This window comes from Pholcus phalangioides, unplaced genomic scaffold (assembly GCF_987345545.1).
Source record: "Pholcus phalangioides strain wild (caught in Gottingen) unplaced genomic scaffold, Ppha-v1.0 ptg000030l_1, whole genome shotgun sequence".
NCBI classification, from domain to species: Eukaryota; Metazoa; Arthropoda; class Arachnida; order Araneae; family Pholcidae; genus Pholcus; species Pholcus phalangioides.
Window position 1 is genome coordinate 8163231 of NW_028301620.1, and position 21863 is coordinate 8185093.

The following is a 21863-nucleotide window of genomic DNA, read 5'->3' on the forward strand; positions in this document are numbered from 1 at the left end:
TAATTTTTTCAATTTATCCAGCCCTGACATACACCCCTATTGATACATGTACCACCCTTTTCCTTGGGTCATGTTTAAATAATGCCCATACAGTAAGATAACCCTGGTTTTATGGGTTCTGTTAGATTCAGAAAGTTGCAATTTTTCTACCATATTTCACTTAAAAGCTTCCTCACATGAATTTTTTCATGGCTCTGCAATGTATTTGGCCTCATGTCATGCCTCTATAATTTCATTTGATTTCTACCCATGGTTGTCAGTTTGAGTTAGTTTATTTTTGTTTGAAAAAAAAAAGACTCGTTTTCAGTTTTCTGGAGTCAATGATGCTCATCAGTTAGTATTTTCTTGGAACTTGAGTTCTCTTTTCTCCCAACTGGATAGCTTTGCTCTATTGTACAATAATTCACTTCCAAACAATTATACATATAGTACCTGCGAGCTATAGATATATGTGGACAGATCCAGGTACAGTGTATGTAGTTATAAACAATTGGCAAGCAAACAAACGTGTGAATAGGAGCAGATTTAGCTGTCATCTTTCTCTCCGTCTGACGAATTCATTTAAAATGCAATTTATTTCTTCGCTTCATCGAATTAGTTTTGAAATCGATTTTCCGAATTCTTCACTTTTTCTTCTGTCCCGATGTGTTCGGATAATCGAGGTTCTACTGTACTGCAATCATGTTGTACTATATGATCAATTTTATTTTAATGATTAAATCCTTGGAAGTTGTCTACAATTTAAATTTTAATGTGCATGTAAAATATTGCATGTCAAAATTCTCAACCAGACCAGACCAGCATCAGACTTTAACTTCCATGCCCAGCCCAGTGGGCCGATTGTGGAATTACAGATGGGCCTAGTAAGGCCTATGAAGAAAGGAAAAGTTGGAAGTCAGTAAATGAGTGTGTGTATGTTAAAAAAAAAAGATTTTTTGTCAAATCCGGGAGGCATGGTCAAAATTTGGTCAAAATTCTCAATTTTTTTTTATGCCGCTAAAAGCTGCTTCACAAATGTTTCCAGTATGTCAAATGTTTCTGACCAATAGAATGCCAGCTATAACATTATTACAAATTGTCCTTTTCATACAAGCCAGCTATTACTGCTATTTTACCGCGCACCAACTCTGGTCATATTGCCATACAGAAATTTCTAACGGGAGGATATGGGTGGGAAATGAAGGTGGCATGTATTGGTGGTTGCCCCAGGATCAGTAGGTAAAGAACTTGTTGCTGATGCTGTTGCCTGGATTCAAACCCATGGATATTTGATGGTAACCTTCAAAGAGTGAAAGACTATCGTCCCACTGCACCACTTGTGCACATCTATCACTGCTGTTTTTTTTTTTTTTTTCTGTTTCCTGTAAATGCTGTTTTTTACAAATGGCATTTTGTATGCACACCAATAATCTGCAGGTTGGTGTCCTCTTAATAGAATGATTTCAATTCTTTAGGGAGAGAACTGAAATATTTGTTTACATATAAAAATTCTAATAATTTTTTTTGAAGCTATATACACAGTTAAATGTCTTTAAAAAAATGTTTCATATTGTAGTGATTTCATATTTTGATGTAATGTATATTATTTTCACAGATACAAGCAGGAGGAAGGGTGACGGCAATAGTATGGGTGCTTCCTCAGTCAGAAATGTAAGTTATGATCTTTCTCTGCATTAATAACTTGAATTTCTTGGTTTCGATATGGTCTTTGTATCTCAGGGAGGCGCGACAAATTCCAGGTGTCACATCTTCATAACAAGAAAATATCGATGGACTGGTTCAAGATGTAAACAACTCTTAATTCCCTGTTTTGAAATATCGTTTTGCAGATTCACTTTGAAAGGAACTCAATGAGAGTTGGCTCGCAATAAATTGCAGTGGGGAGCATATAAGCAGTTTTGAGTTGTGCATGACTCAAAAATTAAAGTTTTTGAGTTGCTTCCATCTTGAACCAGCCCATCTAATTTTATATATGTGTATGTACATATATGTATGTGTGTGTATATACAGGGTGATCAGCGAATAAGCCCTTATTTCAAAATTAAATATCTCTACAACAAAAATCAATAGAATTATGCGGTAAATGGTACGTTTATTAGCAAAACTGTAAGAATGTTGTACAGAAATTTCGAAAATTTAGTTTTTTTTTAATTTTTTAAAATTTAAAAGAAACAAAACAAAACTGGAGATTTTATGGTTCCGATAATCCTCATTTGTGTGAAGAGAAACCACTGCATTCGCCTAAAGTTACTGCATGGGCTGCGGTATGCGCCAGAGGAATTATCGGCCCCTTCTTCGTGCGAGAAACAATTACTACTGAACGTTACAATTTTGGAACAATTTGTCAACACACATGACGCATACTGCAGCCCATGCAGTAACTTGAGGCGAATGCAGTGGCTTCTCTTCACACAAATGAGGATTTTCGGAACCTCAAAATCTCCAGGTTTTTTTTTTTTTTTTTTAATTTTAAAAAACTAAAAAAAAAATATAAATTTTCAAAATTTCTGTATAACATTCTTATAATTTTGCTAATAAACGTACCATTTACCGCATAATTCTATTGATCTTTGTTGCAGAGATATTTAATTTTGAAATAAAGGCTTATTCGATGATCACCCTGTATGTGTGTGGCTAAAATTTTCCTATGTGGATCCTCCAGACATAGACACAAAAAAAAAAATTTGATTTCCTAATAGTTTATTATAATAGGAACCGCAATTGAATATCGTCATGAATATTAGTATACTATAAGAGAATTTTTTTTTAAATTTTACCAGAATGAATCCATGGGCCTAACGATATTAGTTCATTTTTGGAATTGGCTTTCAGCTATACCTCACTTTTTCAGCCATGTCTACAAAGCTATTAAGGTAATTTAGATATTTTTTTCTTCCAAATCATTTTTTGGCTGTAATAGTTCTAATATTTATTTTTTGTAAGTGCCTGCTTATGTTTCTATTGCTGTCGAGTGAGTCTCTTTAACCCTTTAATTGACAAGCATTGACATACCCAGAGGAGAGAATTTTTGAGGGCTATATTTTTTAAGCAAATGGAGGAACCTTGTAAACCATTACATGACAAAAAAAAAATTACTGTCAATATTTTTCTAATAAAAATTCACTTCAGGGAGCATATTTACATAGATATTAATAGTTTAATGATGTCTTTTTATTGTTTGCAAACTTTTCTGTCATTGTTGAAGTATACACAGCAATGTCCCCTCCATACATGGTATTTTCTTCAAAAGAAAGAATTAAAAATCATTCTTGTTTGGCTTGTCGAGAAATAGGAGACATGTACCTTTCAAGCTATTCTGCTGGTAGTTATAGAAACTTCATGAACAGCTCACAAGTAAAAATCAAATGTTCAGGAATTGTTTAGAAGCATCAATGTCAAAATGAGCTCAAAATATAAAATGTAAGAACTATGTTGTGCTTGAGAGTCAACATTGTTAAATAAAGGGTCAAGATAGCCTATAATGTGTACAGAACTTTCTGGACATAGACTGCTTGGTCGACTTGCAGAGATCAGTCAGTCTTAAAAAAGAGCATTTTTCCCACAATTCATTCAGGATGGGCAGTAAGAGTTCAGGTTCTATTTGATACAGTCAGTTTAATCTTCTGATAATACCAAACTACTCTTGTTAGAGAAGGAAAAAGGTTTGAGTCTATAACTACTATTAACCGTACATGCATCTCGTACTCATTTCTCTGCAGAATTTCTAATACGTACATGCCATAATGTGTGTTCTAAGTGTATATGTGGTCCCTAACATATTTGTTGTCATGTCTATACTGGAACTCGGCCATGAAAAAGTTGCAGAGGTCTTAAGGAGGCTGTAGTCCAGGGTGGCAAATTTGAGGGATCTGTAGTCAAGAAAATTAGAATAGAAGAAGGGCTTAAAAACTATAAATCTGCTTCTGTCCAGAAATTGAGAGACTAGGTCAGAGTGACCTAGATAGCAGAGGAACAGGTGAGTGAAAAAAAGGGTGACCTAGAAAAGTGCAGGCATTAGTGCAACATGAATTGTGGCATGTGAGTAACCAAAGGATTGACATAGCGAGCAGAAAAGAATGACCTTAGAGTGTACAAGCATACGAGTGACCAAAACAGTGTGTAAACATGGGAGTGAGCATAAATATAAGGGAGTGACCAAAAAAAGAATTAAAGCGCGAGAAACAGGGTCTGTGTGAATGACCAAAAGAGTGGCCTATCTATCTAATGGTTCTATATAACCATTTGAGCAACCAAGGAAAGTGACGGATACAGAAGCATATTGATGGCTATGGTTCTGGGTGGCAAATTTCAGAAATGAGTGGTGAAGAAAATTGGACTAGAGTTGAAGAATTGCAGTAAAATTTATGATTCAGGAGTGTCCCCCCCCCCCCCCCAATAGCCAATTCTGCAGTAAAATAGCTTCAGCTCTCTGGCTGAAAAAGGAAAAGAACACTACTTTCTTAGAAGCATTTAAATTGATGTCCTTGGGAAAAGTTTCAAAGTGCTAACATGTAGCCATCGTATTACTAATGTGTATGATTATTGCCAGTTTTGCTTAGGGATAAATAAATGCTTAAACCTCTGGTTTTATATAAATGCTCTGATTAAGTTTTTGCTTTATTTTTTGTAATTGATAATTCTTTCGATTTATCAGCATCTCGTCTTCTATAAAATTATTTACAGAGTGGAGACTTATTATCGAAGGTACCATTACTGGATGCTATGTTACAATTTTGCTTGGCCATAGCAACATCTTGTCATCCTCAAGGTCAAGGTGATATGCTTTAATACTAGCTTAAAAATTTATGATCATACATCCACGCTTTAATAGGTTCAGATTTGTATTTTTATAAAGTGTTTTTTTGACTAACACATTTTCTGGCAAGTCGGATGCTTAAAAAAATTACAAAAAACATACCAAGTATACAATTTTTTTTCACAACTTTTTCATACTATATAACTTTTTAATATGTAAGTTCTTTTTCAAGCGTTACACATAAATAGATTTAATGTGATTGTGATCTTTTTCTTTTACATTGAATTCAGGTAATTAATTGTGTTGATCTTATAATCTTTTCTCAATGGGACAAATTTTTTTTTTCAGTATTTTAGTATTTAATCCATTCTGATCACAGGGTTCGTTGATTTTTATCAGTCCACATATATCATATTAACCAATATTCATTTTTGAAATGTGATATATAATATTCCTGATATTTTCAAGTTCCAATGCATTTTTCAATCAGAAATTAGTTCATCTATAAATAAATGGATTTGTTCAAAATCACATGAAAATATTTAGTCGGGAATGGATTGATATTTTCAGTCAAGGAAAATATGGGATATTTTCAAAAGTAAATATCGTATTTCAGATCGAATGTAAAATTTTTTTTAAACATATTGTGAACAAATATCAAATGAAGGTTTTTAGGCTGGGGATAAATTCTAAGTTTAGTTTACCTTACGCCTGAAATGTTCATAATCGGCAATAGGTTGACTATTATATAGAAAATAATAGAAATCTGATAATAGAATATATATATATATATATATATATATATATATATATATATATATATATATATATATATATATATATATATATATATATATATATATATATATATATATATATATATATATATATATATATATATATATATATATATATATATATATATACACACAAGACAATTATTATAAATATTTTTATGGGCATTGTATAGGCCTAATATTTTATCCTGTGTATAGTTTTAGTATTTTTTATTGGGTTGCTGTATTTTAGAATCATGACATCCATATCTGTTATGGGCATCTTTTTCCTCTGCCACCTCGTTGGGAATTTTGCCTGTTGTGGCCTTTTTATTTGTATAAATGGAAAATATTAGATATATTGGCAGGCTGGTTTGAGATTGATTGAAAAATACAATTTTTGATGCAAAAATTGCATTTGTGAGTTATGGACACCATATGAGAATGGTGGGAGAAAAAATCTCACTGAAATCTTCGAATATTCTCCAAACTGATACTCCCCACTGCAATTTAATGTGAGCTGACTCCCAGAGTTCCATATAAATTGAATCTTCAAAACGCTGGTATCTGAAAACATGGAATTTTGAGTTGCCGTTTTAATCCAGCCCGTCAGTGTATATATAATATTGGATATATATCATCAAGCTTATATTACTGGAGGGAACATCCAGCTGCCGCGACATCAAATGCAAGGAAATCATGTCACTCTGTGAATGACACAGTTCATGCCTAGCAATTTCCCCATTGAAATGTACAGTTCGGTCTCTAAATATTGTTTTAAAAGATTAAAAAAAAGGATAGAGAACTCGTCTAAAGATGAAAAAATATTAAATTATTTATTTCATTTTAATACTGGAATAACTTTTTTCATTGATGCTGGAATTGAAATATTGAAAACTGATTGAAAAATATTCGAAAAATTGAAAATATCAGATATTTTCAATATTTATAAACCCTGATTTTGATAAAGATTCATTTCGTCAAGTTTTTTTTCAAAATATAATGCCAATATTTATTGATAGAATGCTCTCCCTCTTTTTCCTTTTTTTTTATAATTATGTTCGTAATTTGGTTCTGTAATCCATAAGGAAGAAGGGGTGTTTTAAAGGAAACTTTTCTTTAAAAATGTCAACTTGAAAAATTCTATCCAAAGGTTCAAAAGAATTGTAGCTTTCATGAAATATGAAGAAAATTCAAAATGTGTGCGCTGAATGAGACTTTTCAAGTTCTTAAATTTACAAGATTATTTTTATTATTCTTGTGATGACAGTTTGACCCTTATCTTTCCAGAGGACTTAATGAATGAAAGACTCGAGGATGAGGTAAGGAATCCATAAGCAAACTATGTGCATATTGAAATTAGTTTACAATATTTTCCTATGTATGATCCATAGATTATACGTTTAAAAAAATTAATTTTTTCGTGCATGGCTGTGTATTGTCTGCACCTTTTTTTCAAAATTGTTTGCTGATGTGATTGATATGTTTTTAATATGTTCATTGTGTTTTCTGAATTTGCTGTTGTGTTGTGGTGGTTTTTATCAATATTTACCTGGAAGTCTTGTGTTATAATAAAGTTATGGCGATTTCCTGAAGCAAGTGCAATATTTTAAAGTTTTAATTTTTGTCTTTCAGTATAGGTCAAAAAAGAATGAAAGTCCATATTCTGGTAAAAAAGTTTGTGATGGTGTTGAAGTCTTTGGAGGTAAGGTTACTTAGTACAAAGATTGTTTAATATATATAACTTTTTTTCGAGCCTTAAAAATTCTAAAACCATCTGCATCAATAATGCCTTAAACATGCCACTCTCTCCATGAATCTGATGCACTCAACTCACTAAGTCCATATCACCATTCATTGATAACAAAGCTAGTTTTTACATAGCAGTAGTATGCTAAACTTGACTGCATTTTATGGGAAAAGTCTTCATATCATATTTGAGTCAACAATGACACATAAGTGGAGATACTTGAATGGCGAACCAAATGATTCATATACAGTGCACGCTGCATAATGTGATTGCATCGGGACTCAGGGCGGGGGGTCTGATAATTGATTGACATCAAAGAAAAAATTAAGATGACCATATGTCCTGTTTGGTCGAACAGGACGTATGAAAACTTTCTTTTCCACAACACAGCAGGTTTCAAAATGTTAAATTGTGTATTTTTTCCAATTGTTCTAAAACAGGATTTTCCCCTTTTTTAAACTTTAATCCTTTTTTTAAATTTAGATATTGTGAGAAATTAAAATGGAACTAATACAAAAGGAATTTTTTTTTCTATACTTTTCATAATGTATGGTAAGTACTTTAGAGATTCTTTTATAGCAGGGTTTTTTTTTTGGCAGATGAATTGTGAATGTTGTCAGTTTCATTCAACTGACCAAGAACTGAAGAAAGGGACTTTTATTTACCTTTTACATTCTTTCACTTACAAAATCAACCATTGCAAAAGCAGTGCTACATGTACTTGAAATCATAGCAGCTAATAGCAGCCTGATTAGTACATTATGGACAGAATACAAATGAATGAACACTAGAACTCTGCCACTGGACTTATCCCGTTGCCAGGATCTCTTCTAGTCTGGCTTCATGGTAGTCTGGCCAATTCCGGTTCAGAAAAACAGTTTCATTTTTTTTCAAACGATTCGGAACGGAGTACACAAGTTTTTGTCAACAAGGGAGCCAACTGGCATCCTACACAATCTTGCATGTTTATGGAGGGGTTACAAAACATTTTCTGAAAGGGAAACAGTATATGAAACTAAGCATTGGGTGCTGGGAGAATGGGGGAGGGGGGCTATTTGAGCACTCGTAATTTTCTGATGGTTCAGTGTTCCCCCAATAATGAGTACATAATGTAATGCATCCTTACTACTCCTGCATACACATTAGATTCCATATGTGGGATAACTGTCCGACCAGACACGACCCGGGCTCTATCCCTTCTGGGATGCAAGCCTTTTACATGTGTGGGTTGTGCTGGGAAGACCACGAGTGTCGGCCGGATCGCCCGCGGGTGAAACCACCAGCAAGAGCCCCATCCTGGCACCTTGACTCCCTAAGTCCCAGCTGCAAGCGTGAAGCCTTGGTTTTAGATTGTTGCCCCTTCCTTCCACTCCAGGGAAGTCCAGGAGGAGGAGCCCACAAACCCGAGCGGCAGCCAAAGAAGCCCTCAGCCACACCCCTGCGACCCAGTCCCAGAATTTCCTAGGTTGCTTTATTTGCAACATTGAATTTACACCACTGAAAGAAGAAAACACCATTTCTGGCTGCAAACGCGACATGTGCCTCTGCGAGGGCACAGCTTCCATATTTACAGGATGTATGGGACAACTGAGAACTTTCAGTTCACCCAATGTTTTCTTCATGTTGGCATCTCTGAGTCAAGGATCTTCTACTGAACAACCGTAATTCATGAAATAATCATTATCTGATTGATTCTATGTGTTTCCAAAATTAACCAGCAAAATAAGATTTTTCAACATTTTGATTTGTTTCATAATTTATTGCAGGTGCTGGAAGAACATTAAGGTCTCGAAAAGTTGAAACATAAAACTGCACAATCCAAAGATATTTGCTTTCTTTTTTATGAGTGATTGTACCAGTGAATTAAACCTGAATCATATTTTTTAATAGGTTTTTTTTTTCTTTCGACTGTGTTACACTGTGTTTTTATGTTTGATACAGAAGTATTGTTTGTACAGAGGTAATATTTACCCTTTGTATTTCTGATTATATATTGGAAATGTAGCTGGACTGACTTTTACAAGGACTATATTATTACATTCAACTGTGGTGTTTTTCCCTCCCATCTTCTGTTATATGCACATGAGGGTGCTGTATCTTTTGTAATAAACCAAGTTCATTTAATAAATATTTTCCAAAACACTTGTTATTGCCCCTGGTTTCTTTTACTTGATTTGTGCAGGGTGGACGAAAAGTCCTGATGCCCCGTTCACCAGATCTGAGGTGGGGAGGGGGTGCACATTTCACACTCAACATTACAAGGGGGTTTCAAAATGTGTGGTTGCTCCAGCTGACCATATTAGTTGATTGCAACCAACTAGTTGTGGCCCTGCAACCTGCCTACCACCATGTTATGCATGGAAGCACTGACGGGTTACAGGAGGCGGGTGATCGCCCCTCCATAAGGGCGAAAAAATAAGATTCTCGCTTAACCGGGACGGAGGGGCAACTAAGGGGGAAGCAAGCGGGTCTTGTGCCCTGGACCAGAGGGGGCGCAAATTGTATTCTGAAACCTCTCCTTCAACATTACAAGGGCGCGAAAATCCGCACTTGCCCCGGGTGACCAAGCATCCAGTTGCGGCCATCGGGGCAACTTCCTGTCGGGCCCTTGGTTTGCTGCATTTTCCAACCAACCGCCCCACACCCACAAAACTGCATTGATCTGTGTTCACTACACGGAAGTCAGATTACGTAGAACTTTCAACCAAACACACGTTTTAGTGGGGGCGACGGAACAAAAAAAATTCTGAGCAGGGAATGTGTGTGGTGGAACACAAAGTTTTTGGGGCAGGCAGTTTCCTTTACTTTTTGTGCAGTCCAGAGAAAGTTTCCCGCCAAAGATCTCAATCCGGGGAGGCTGTAGTGCAGGATGTGGGGGGGGGGGGGGGCACACACGAAAGAAACAGATGTGAAACATTTAAAGCATAAAAAATATGATTGGGAACACATGTGACAGCTTTTTAGAACCTCACAACTGAGAGAGCCCTTTCAACAGGATCAAAGGCCTGAACGTGCCTAACCTATCAATCAACATACTCTTGAAAAAAAAATTTCAATTTAAATTTCATTAATACGAGACAGGACCGTCACTAGAATTTTTGCCGCCCTGGACAAACAAAATTTAGTCCCCCCACAATTTTAAAATGTGATAATTTCATAACGGTGTTCTTTGCTCCCACATAAAACTGCCATCCCTTAAATTTTGTTGCCCCCTGCCCCTACGGCAGGGCCGCAACTAGAAGGGGTGCAGATGGTTCTGGTGCCCACGAACCAGAGGAAGTATGAATTTCACACATTAAAAGACTAAGCGCAAATTGAGTCGCGTGCAGTGTTCGCGGGTGGGCGGAACCTAAGTGTGATGACGTCAACACGCCCCACGCGTAGCGAGGGGATGCGCATATTGGAACGCGTTCCCAATGCACGAGCGTTTTCGAAATGAAAAAATTTCGGGGGCCTGGAACCTTCTCATTCGGGGAGGCTTCCGGAGCCTGGATATTATATATTGGTCATTAAAGTTGACATTAATGAAGAAATAATTAAAATATATAAAGTACGGGAATGCGCTGAAAAATATACGTTAAAATACCGTATATAAAAACGTGAACACAGAAATAATAAAAAATTAGGATTGATGACAATTCAAAATTAGAGAATAATTAAAAACTATTGAAGATTCAGATGTTTCTGATGAATTATTCTTTAAAAAAAACTAAAGGTACATAAATTAATGGAATTTGAAAATGGATAAAAATTAAGGTAATATTTATATAGGTGGGATAAAAATTTTAATGAAAATTCAGGGTTAATGAAACTATATAGAATTTAAGAGAAAATATTTTCAAAATTTAGAATAAATCACGATAAACTTAAGGATTATTATATAATTAACAAATTGGAATGAATATTATGGAATTAATCCGAAATTAATTTCCGATATTAATCCCATAATGAATATGAAAATTTGGAACTTGTGAAAAGTTAAAAGAAATGAAACGATATATTATTCACAATTCAAAATTAATAAATAATTCCATAACTGCTGGAAATTCATATTTAATGGAAAACTAGATCAATGAAACACCAGAATTAGTGAAATTAATAATTAAATTATCATTCTTGAAAACCAGGTGGCAGTCACTTGAGCTATTAGTAAAGCTTACTTATACAACGCTTTACTTATTAGCTTAGCTTACTATAGCTAAAGCCGGGTTTTCCTAGGAGTAGAACTTTTGCGCCGTGTGCAGCGTGAAAACGCTGATTGGTTAAAACACCGAAATTCAGGTTTTTTGACCAATCAGTTTTCACGCTGCGCGCACCATAGAAAACCTGCTCCTAGGAAAACCTGGCTTTATCTTACGTAAAGTTTATTTATAGTTCGGTGGCAGTAAACTTTTCCTTGAAGTTCCACACTATGGAATCATATAGGTCAGAGCCGTGCAGTATTCGGTGGCACTTCATTTTACTCACGACCGACCATATTTACATCAACAATGTTGATGGAGCTATGAATTACATTACAGCCTCAAGATAACCGCAATACAAAATAATCTATAAATGTATACGTTTATACATTATTTTGTATTGCGGTTATCTGGACAACCATTGCCACGTTTTTCCTTACACTGCTTTATTAATAAGCCGGGTTTTTCTAGGAGCAGGTTTTCTGTGCCGCGCGCAACGTGATCCGCTTAGCGCGACACGCCGTCCACTCACTAATAAGAAAAGCATGAACGACTGTTTTCCTACAGAGCGCAATCACGACCACCTAGATAACTAAGTTATATAGGAGGTCGTGGCGCAATACGGCTCACGACCGCGCTTTACGCCGGGCGTTATTGGATAAATCCGGGTTTTCCTAGGAGCAGGTTTTCTATGGTGCTCAGCGTGAAAACGCTGATTGGTCAAAAAAACCTGAATTTCAGGTTTTTAACCAAAATGCGGACGACACAGAGTAGCTGATGCCAAGACGATATACTATAATATAGCCGCCAGATCTGATTCACCCCGCTAGGAAAACACAAACGCGTAAGTAGCGTGATTATGTAACACGTTTCTGCCGACGCGAAACGATCTAATTCGGTTCAAGCGGCGCAAAAAATCTATACCTAGGTAAACCCGTCTTTAATTACGGCTCTGCCAATCTAACCATGGAGATATTATGGGGTACAATACCTCCGTGAATATCTAACAAGCGGGCCGATATGTTTGTTTACATAAAAATCCGGACGGCTTTGAGAGTATGGGGCCATTAAAGTATTACGCACGCAGATTTTAAGCCATTTTTGACTGGCCCCCTTCCCCCCTTGTCAGCAAAATTTTGTCAGCAGCCTAGAATATTTCATATCTTCAAAAAGGGTGGTTGATGACATAAGCAACCTTCAACCCCCCCCCCCCCCTCGTCATCAAAAGTAATCCGAAACCCCCCTCGATGCTGACGTAATACTTGAATGACCAAAATTCAAAAGTATTCTATGTATAGAATTTGCTGTCATCTACAGCAGCGGTTCTCAACTTTTTTTGACTCGCGGAGCCCTTTTAAGTAAAAAAATTCCATGGCGGAGCCCCGTAGGCCAATTTTTTAATTATTTATAAAAGTTACCGATTCATTTTTACTATTTAAAAATATTTATAATTATTTTTTAAAATTTTACTCCTTATTATTTTTCTCGAGTGGCCGCGGAGCCCCTGGAGAGTGCACAAGGAGCCCCAAGGGCTCCGCGGAGCACCGGTTGAGAACCGCTGATATACAGTATAAAAATGAAAATAATACTATTTTTGGAGTTTTTTGTTTGTTTTTTTTTGATTAAGGGATGGCAGCACAAGTCCTATTTTATTATGTTCATGAATTCATTTTAATGAAGTTCGCGAATTACTAGATAGATGACACTACAGACTCCAATTCACATAAGTACATGACTGACCATATAATGGTACAATATTTTGGATTACTTTTGAGGGGGATTTTAGCTGGAAATGTTTTAAAGATCTGGCAACACTGCTTCATTGATGAAATTGAAATCCCAGTGTTTTGATTAGATGCTAAGGGAATTTTAAATTTCATTTTTTTAAATTAATTTTTCGTACAAAGATTTTTTTTGAAATTTCACGTTAAATTCTTGAAAGATTAATGATGATTGCTGATTTGAAAGATAAAGGATGGTAACCCATTTTTCTCTTTAAAAAATCTATTTCTCTAATACAGTGTAAACTTTAGGACGTGTAATAGGTAAATACTTTTAATGCCAAGTAGGTAAAGTATACGAGTCAAATAATTTTGCTTGAATGCATTGAATGGCATCAAATCTGACTTGAAAAAATTAGTGATGCTTCTCTTTATTATTGTAATAACGATTATTCAGCCCCGGTTATGAAGAAATATATTTGATGGGCAGTTCAGTGTTTGGATTCCCAGTGTTTTTCAGAGTGAGCAATATCACCAAATGGTACTTGCATGATGGCCCAGGGTGGCGATGTAGAAGCTTTGGTAATATTGGATCCTAGGTTGGCTCAAGTGTGGAGGGGACAGATCCAGAACGAAGTGTCGAGAGGGGGGCAAATTACTGTGTAAGATTGTTGGATCGTCTTGTATTTTACAGGACAGGAAATTTTTTTCATATTGTTCTCTACTCTTGGGAGGAGTGAATGAGTACGATAGTTCTCTCTCCTCTGGATATGTGCGGAAGCGAAGGCAGGCGGTAGCAGCAATGCATCAAGACATGTAGCGATGATAGTCTAAAACTCCTGCGCAGAGCAAGTTACTCTATGTCATGATATTTGCACTATTGATATATTTAATAAGAATGTGCATTAGCAGCTGGTTCTGGTCCAGTCAATAGAGCACAGGACTCTCAATCCAGAGGTTACAGGCTTGATTCCATTTTGCCACATTTTTAATAATTTTTTTTATAGATGTAAAATTTTCGAAAATAATCTTTCGAGGAGAATATTCTCTGGTAGGAATACTATTATAAATAACTATTCTTGCAAGTTCTTGATGAGAATATTCTCCTGTTATTTATAATATAGTTACATATGATATCCTTGAGAGTATTCTCTGGAAGGACTACTTTCGGGCGCAGTAGCCCAGGTCTATAAGATACTCGCCTAAAGTACTTATTACTTATTTTTCATGTACGCTTATACATTTATTACAGTATTCATTAAATTAAGTTTCATGAGTAGTTAATACACAATAATTCAAAACAATTAATAAATTTTAAAATTCTAGGATTAAATGAATTCATGAAATAATTAGAAATGTTAATGTAATGTGTCAAATGGGAGTTGGTGAAAAAAAAAGGTTTTGGGTGAATAAAATAATTTTTCAAATTAAACATTCATGTTCAGATTCTTAGAAGTGTTCAAATTCCAAATAATTAATTTCACTTTTAGTTGATCTATAAATATTTCTTATGATGCAACAAAGACAAACTTTTGCAATCTGATATATTTTTGTATAAAGAATTATTTTGTATTTGATAAATCCAGATAATATTAATCATATATATAGATTAATTTTTGAAGTTTTTTAACATGCTTAATTATAAAATTATTTTACCACAACAGTATTAAATTTTTTTTTAATTACTTTGATTTTTACAGTATATATTTTAGTAAACATATATTTAATGTATATGATAAATATGAAATGGTTATACTTATGTGAAAAAAAATCTGCATTATAATATTTAACACAAGCCTCTATATATTTTTCCCAAGAAATAATTTAAAATTGCTGATAAAAAGCCAGAATATGAGGCATTAAATCACAAAGAATGAAATTATCAGATACAACCTAATTGTTGTAGCTGAGGCAGATAGAAGAGAGTAGAATGGAACACCTAATGTATATAATGCCTGGTGGTGATATATAAGATGTGATGTTTCTTGTTGTGATGATGATTGTAAAAAATAATAATAGCTTCTGTGAAGATATGAACTATGGCACACCAGTCTTTGTGCAAGTCTCAATTATGATCTTGCTGAAGACAGAGAATGTGCTCCATAAAGTAGCCTACTCCAGGGTTAGCAAATTTTTCTTATGATAACACAATTTCCATTTGAGCTAAATATTTTATATCATCATTTTGGAAATAAAGGAAAATGTCAGAAAAGACACTTGAAATTTATAGTGTTGGAAAAAAAACTGGATCTGACTGTCATAAAAAGTGTTATGCAACAGTGTAAAATCTGTTACCCATTACATCATTGGACCCATCGGACGTCAATATTGAGGAGTGGAGCAAGTTCTGAACATTTATCTACTGTGCGTTTAAGCATCATAGAGCTTTTTTCTCAAAGTATGAAATATATCCGGAAGCATGCTTTAATCCTTTAAAATGTCATAAGAAAAAAATAAAAGGTTTAAGGATAGTAAACTTGTATTTTTCATGTATGAATGAAATAAACGGTTGTACAAAATCAATTCCAGGGCAAAAAATATGCCATGCCTGTAGAGACAGTGAATATAAACAACAATAAATTAAATGAAGAAACTGAATACTGTGAAGAGATGAACAGTGACAGTAATGTAGAGAAGTAACTTGGAAAAATGTCAATTATTAAACAAGAAGCACTTGAAGAAATAAATTCATCTCTACAGAACATAGAAGAGTCACCAATTAAACTTCATACGGTAGCTCCACAGTGCAAGTCAAACAATGCCAAAAGAAAAGTTGAATCTGCTCACAACACTTTAAAATCAAATGTTTGTAAAGTTTTTGAAGAATTACCAGAAAATGAATCTCAATGTACACTTATAATAATGAAGATATTAAACAGAAAGCAAATATGAATATTTTGATAAAGTTAATTAGAAGTAAGACTCAATTTACCCATCACAACAGGGGCAAATTTTAACTCTGGCCCCTGCTTTAAGAAATAGTATTATAAATACAAATATGAAAATATGTTATTTCATATAAATTAATAAATTTCCGGAAATTTCCTTCGGGAATGCTTTGATATCTCTGAGATGGGAAGTGAGGTGTGTCCGATCCTTCAATCTGTCATTTGAAACATGCAAGCATAATTTCTTATTTTATAGAGAGAAAGGATCCCACCATAAGAGAGGTATTTTGACAGTGAAATTGTATTTTGAATGTAATAATCAGTGGTTGACAAATCTCAGGCGGCCATGGCAACTGGGAAAGACGACACTTGTGCCTAAAATTTTCTGTATGTGATTGCTGTATTGAAGTCCAAGGATGAAATTACATTTTCTCATTTCATATTATAAAGTATATCTCATAAACAGGGGAAGAGGTTATTAAGTTCCAGAGACTTTGAAAAACAACATTATTTAGAATCGTATTTCTTGAACGAAAACCATGGTTGGCTCCTAAGAAATTTGGCTGGCGTGTAAATATATGTATATATTTTTGGGTTTGTCAAGCCCTGGTAATAATAGGGAATTGATTGAATTCTCAATCAGTGTGTTAGGGTACTTTAGGACAGGCTTGATGAATTGGAAAAATATTTAGATGCCAGAGTGAAATATCTTAGAAGCCAAGCATGATTTTTCGCCCATGAAAAACAGTGCTAAGTATTTTTTTTTACTTTTCAGAGGCTTAATAACCCCCTTCTCATGTTGAAAGACACGCTATAGTGAAATCAAATAATTTTGTATCACATTCCAACTTCAATTCAGCAATCGTATGTTGAGAATTTCATGTTCTAATAATAATTTTCTAGTTGCCATAATGATCTGGTGCCTGTGATTTATCAAGCTCTGATGTATGGTTAAATAGTAGTAGTACTCACTGGTATCTTAATGGGTGGACCCAGGAATGTGGTTCTTCAGTCGGGGGATGTGATTTGAATTGGGGGGGCCATAATGGAAATTACGTAAAAGGTGTCTCAAAATAAATGGGCCCCTGAATTTAAGATTTCTCTACTCGCAGCAAAAGGAACTGCTAAGCCCTACTAACTAAGAAGTCATTGATCATTGAAGTTGGATGAGAGCGGGAGATGACAGCAATAAGATGTTTTATTTTATTTATTTATACAATATTGTTGGCCCTTGGGCCTATACAAGAGGATGCGATTGAGAATGACAAAGATATTGTTTGATGTTGGATAAAAAACTAGTGATAGAGGGAGATTCAACAATAGAGCTTGGGAGTTTGTTCCATTCACCAATGGTATGAGGAAAGAAGCTGTATTTAAAGCAGTCAGTGGAAGCAAAAATAGGTTTTATTTTAAGGGAATGGTCGAGTCTTCTAGAGATGTAGGATGGTTTGGCTAAGATACCAGAAGTATCCATGTTGAACTGACCATGGAAAATTTTATAAAGCAATGTTAATCGAGAGATGAGACGAAGAGTAGAGAGAGGGAGGAGATGAAGTTCATTTGTAAGTTCGGACACAGAAATGAAAGATGACCAGCAGTCGTGAACAAATCGGGCGGATTTATTTTGAATAGATTCAAGTTTGTCTATATTACTGGAGGTGTAAGGGTCCCAGATTTCAGCGGCGTAGGAGAGGACGAGGGATATATAAGTTTGGTAACAGAGAAGTCTGATATCCCGAGTAGAGTGTTTAAGATTGCGGCGGAGGAAGAAAAGTTTGTTAAGACACTTCTGGTAAATGTAGTCGATGTGTTTGTTCCAACGTAGGTCGGCTGAAATAATGACACCAAGGTATTTGATATGTGAAACTTGGGATAACGGTAAATGATTGATGGAGTAGGAGTATTCAAGAGAAAGAAGTTTACGGGTAACTTTCATGTGAACCGTTTTTGAGATATTCATTGGCATTTGCCATAGGGAACACCAGTCTGCGATGGAAGCCAGGTTATGTTGGAGAAGTTCTTGATCAGATTGATGGTGAATGATACGGTAAATTACACAGTCATCAGCAAAAAGTCTAGTGGTGCAGTTGAGGGATTGAGGAAGGTCATTGATATAAATTAGGAAGAGTTTTGTAAACAAAAGAAAAGGCATATCAAGATTTTAGCTCTTCAGAAATCAAGAAAAGATCAATCGATTACATTATTAATGAGATTTTAAGATATCATATATTTATCAGTTGCGATTTGATTTGCGCTTAGTAAAAGATTAATGTGCAACCATTATATGTATGGGAAATGATCAAGACCTGAATAGATCCCATCATGATGACTGTTATGTAATCATTACCATTAACTGTTGTTCTGAAGAGCTGTCATTGGTGTTTGGTCAAGATTATTAGAGCATCAACATGCAGGGTCAGTTTTGGACATTTTTCAAGTGTAAGTGAATAATATTTTGGTGATAAAAATATCACCCCTCCCCTTCAGTTTGCAACCTAAAAAATTTCCCCCTTCAGTTGGCGCCTTCTGCGATCTGGCAGTTCTCAGGATTCTAGATCTGGCCCAGTCAACAGCCAAAGCTAATGCTGGCTATTTACTCAGGAATGCAAAGTCTGTGCTGAGAGGATATCAATTGGAATCTTTTGACGTGTGGAGGTGAAAAGACGGGCGCATAAAGGACTCTCAAGACAAAGATTATATTGTCATTTATTCTTGATGTTTTATTGGCGATTAAGATTTGATTTGCATCCTGCAATGGATTGGACCCCGTTCAAAATAAGTGCTGTAAAGTTAATTTTTTGTCATTAATTGAATAATTCTTACCTAATCGCTAGTCAGGCCATTGGTGTTGGCTCAAGGTCATCTGACATTGTGGCGTAAGTCGATCCAGTATGATAGGTAAGCATCGTTATCAAGATGGCCCAACTGACTGTTTGTAGTGCATTGACATCATGGCCACTGCTGCTTCATCATGATTCCATGGTGATGAAAGAAATCTGTATTATATATGGAAATCGGTGATGTGATCGACAGTGATTGGTCGCCTCTTTGGTATAGAAGGCAATAACAAACTTGTCCCTTCACACTTGTACATCAACTTCACTCACATTTAGCCATACTTTATCACTCTCTGGTTAATTCCACTTAGGGAGTTAACATAGTTTTAAAATACCCCTCCAGTCTTCCATGTTCCTGAACTCCTAAGGCAGCTTATTCATCATGCAAGGCCTACCAAGGTAGAAGAATTTGCAAGTTGACTTCAAACATCCGGCTATGATGAACTGACTCCCAGTGATTAGAGATATGGACAGACGTCTTGGTGATATCAATTTTGTCAAAATTTGTAAAATTTCTAAATCTATTTGTTAAATATTCTGTGTAAATTAAAAGTGAATTATTCAAAGTTCAATCTAGACTCTAATTGCATTGAATTTTTTGCTAGGTGCTCATTAAGATCCTGGTTGTGACAAATGGTTCGTCACAATCTGTCTGTTGATGGTTATTATGCTACCATTCTTCTTCCATTGTTGAAAAAAAAATGTGGGCTAGATCTCTCCAGGCATGTCTAAACTTCGGGAATGCTCTGATGTCTGTGTCAGATGGGGAGCTGGGTAGTGAAGTAAAGTGAGAGAAATAGAACAATTGTTGCAAGCATGTGACGCTTTCTTTATTTAAACCAACAACTTGATACACACAACACCTAATTAGGGGGGGGGGGGGAAGCAGTCTGCCCTGGATGATAGTCTTTGAATGTACTAACAAAAATGTTTATCATAACAAGAAATTCTGTTATAACATCACTGGCTTTTGCAGTAGAGGGTGTGGCAAAATTGTTGTCACCCCTTCTCCCTCAAAAATGGCCTTTTTCTTTTAGATTACAGTGTTTGCTCATCAATTCCTTAGAAATTCTTGAGAGGAACATTTGCAAGGTGCATGTCTTTAAATAGTAGTAGTGTCTATGATTACCGTTATATATATATATTATTCCAAGGGGTTGAGTCATGTTTTTGATTAAACCGATCCTTTTCTCCTACACCATTACTCTGATGATCAAAACTTTACTGTATTAAAATTTTAGTGTTTTTACAATAGGTATTTAACCGATGAAGGACTTGATGCTTGTAGAGATAGTCTTGACAAAGTGACAACTGCTGCAGTTATAAAAAAAGCATTGGATGTAAGTCACACAATTAAACATATAAAGTGAAGAAACTGTTGTGAAGAAAACGTAGCTGTTATCAATGTTTAGGAGTTCTTTTGTATGGTTGCTGTATATCTGTATTTGATACTGACATCAGTAATTTTTTCCAGGTATATATATCCCAGGCTAGAAGTCACTTATATACTCAGATAAAATCGCCAACAAAAAAGGCAAATGCAATGCAAGTAAAATATTCCTAATGCATTTTGACACGCTATGGGTATCATCTTCCGAGGAGAAAAATATCCTGCTGACCTAGGATCCCTTGGATTGGTTACCAAATCTTAACTCTTGGTTGCATAGTAGAAAGAAAAAGTATATGTCTGTCCAAGTCAAATGCCAGAAAAGTAAATGGTAACCAATCCAAGGATGAGCCTCGGTCAGCATGATATTTTTTATATTCTGAAGACAACACCCATAGTGTGTCAAAATGCATTGGGAGTTTTGTATTTTCCTTTTTTGTTGGCGATTTTTCTGAATGTTACTAAGCAAAGTTTACCTACTCATCTGTCCAACTTCTATAACACTATTTAATTTTTAATTTTTTTTGGTAGAATATTGTGATTGCTTTATGTGGGAATTTAACTGTACAGCGATACCTTCTCTAATGAAGATAATTCAATCCAAAATTATGTTTAAAAGTGATTTCCCATTGGTTTCTGTGAAATATCAATAATTCATTCAAGGTACTATTCAAAATGTAGTTCATTTAAAACGCCAAGTATAGTGCTATAACAAGGACAAAAACTGTAATGAAGAGCTTCAAAATTAAATAAATGCAAATTCACATGAAGATAAGATACTGAAGAGAGATCTTTTTATTTCACACTATGTACGCAACCAAAGCCACAACCACCTTTACCACAGCTCGTGTTGACGCAACCCAGTAAAGTTGTTAGATTTGCTCATCCCTTTGTTACTTGGTCAGCTCATTTCTGTGTCTGATGCATGCAAATGAAAGAGGTAAGATCCTAGAATGTACAAACTTTTCAGTTTGATTCTAAGAGCCTTGTACTGAAAGAACGCATGCTCTGAAAGCATACCATATATGCTCTATGAATAAGCCACCCCCTCCCCATTTCAAGACTACCAAAACTGCAGTAAATTAAAAACCTATGCATAAGCCAACCCCAGCACATTTCAGAAGGGGGGAAAATTCACATATTTTCATGCAATAAAAGTTACAAGGAAAAATGATTCAAAATTTCTAATCCATTTCTTCTGATTCCCCAAGCACTACGTTGAAAAAGCCAAGTCATCATAACGGCATGCCATCGTCGTTTTTATTTTCAACTGTGCTGTCATCATCGTTGTCACTTTCAAAGAGAATGTCTTTAGTTCCATCCGACGTGTCACTAATACAACACTTTTATGAAGGATTTGATGATTTCTTTGGAAACAGAATTCCCGCGTGCTTCAAGAGAACCCCACTACCACTAAAGCACTCATGCACCCATCCACATTCCTCTGCAGGATTTCTAACCAACTGGTACATGTTGGAATATGCATGTACGTGTTGTGAACCTAACGTGAAGTTTGTTTCTGTACAATGGTTGTGTGTTAGTATAGTGCTGTCGTCTGTTTTTCAAA

The 21863-nt window shown here is 35.3% G+C and overlaps 2 protein-coding genes across 6 annotated transcripts in view; both read left to right on the plus strand.

Moving 5' to 3' along the window:
* Positions 1–9424, plus strand: part of LOC149067534 (uncharacterized) — a 50825-nt gene extending 41401 nt beyond the window's left edge. For 3 of the 5 annotated variants that reach the window (XM_089252677.1, XM_089252679.1, XM_089252678.1), the window contains exons 2-7: positions 1595–1650; positions 2781–2873; positions 4684–4774; positions 6823–6854; positions 7168–7237; positions 9049–9424. In XM_089252677.1, coding sequence (XP_089108803.1) covers positions 1595–1650; positions 2781–2873; positions 4684–4774; positions 6823–6854; positions 7168–7237; positions 9049–9089 — 383 coding nt within the window. In that variant the 3' untranslated portion in view covers positions 9090–9424. The remainder of the gene's footprint in view (positions 1–1594; positions 1651–2780; positions 2874–4683; positions 4775–6822; positions 6855–7167; positions 7238–9048) is intronic. The other 2 variants (XM_089252680.1, XM_089252682.1) reach the window with 1 other exon arrangement.
* Positions 9425–13271: 3847 nt separating this feature from the next.
* LOC149067535 (uncharacterized) overlaps positions 13272–21863 on the plus strand; it is a 35410-nt gene continuing 26818 nt past the window's right edge. The window contains exons 1-2 of the mRNA XM_089252646.1: positions 13272–13441; positions 20165–20249. Of these exons, the coding sequence (XP_089108772.1) occupies positions 13410–13441; positions 20165–20249 (117 nt within the window). The 5' untranslated portion in view covers positions 13272–13409. The remainder of the gene's footprint in view (positions 13442–20164; positions 20250–21863) is intronic.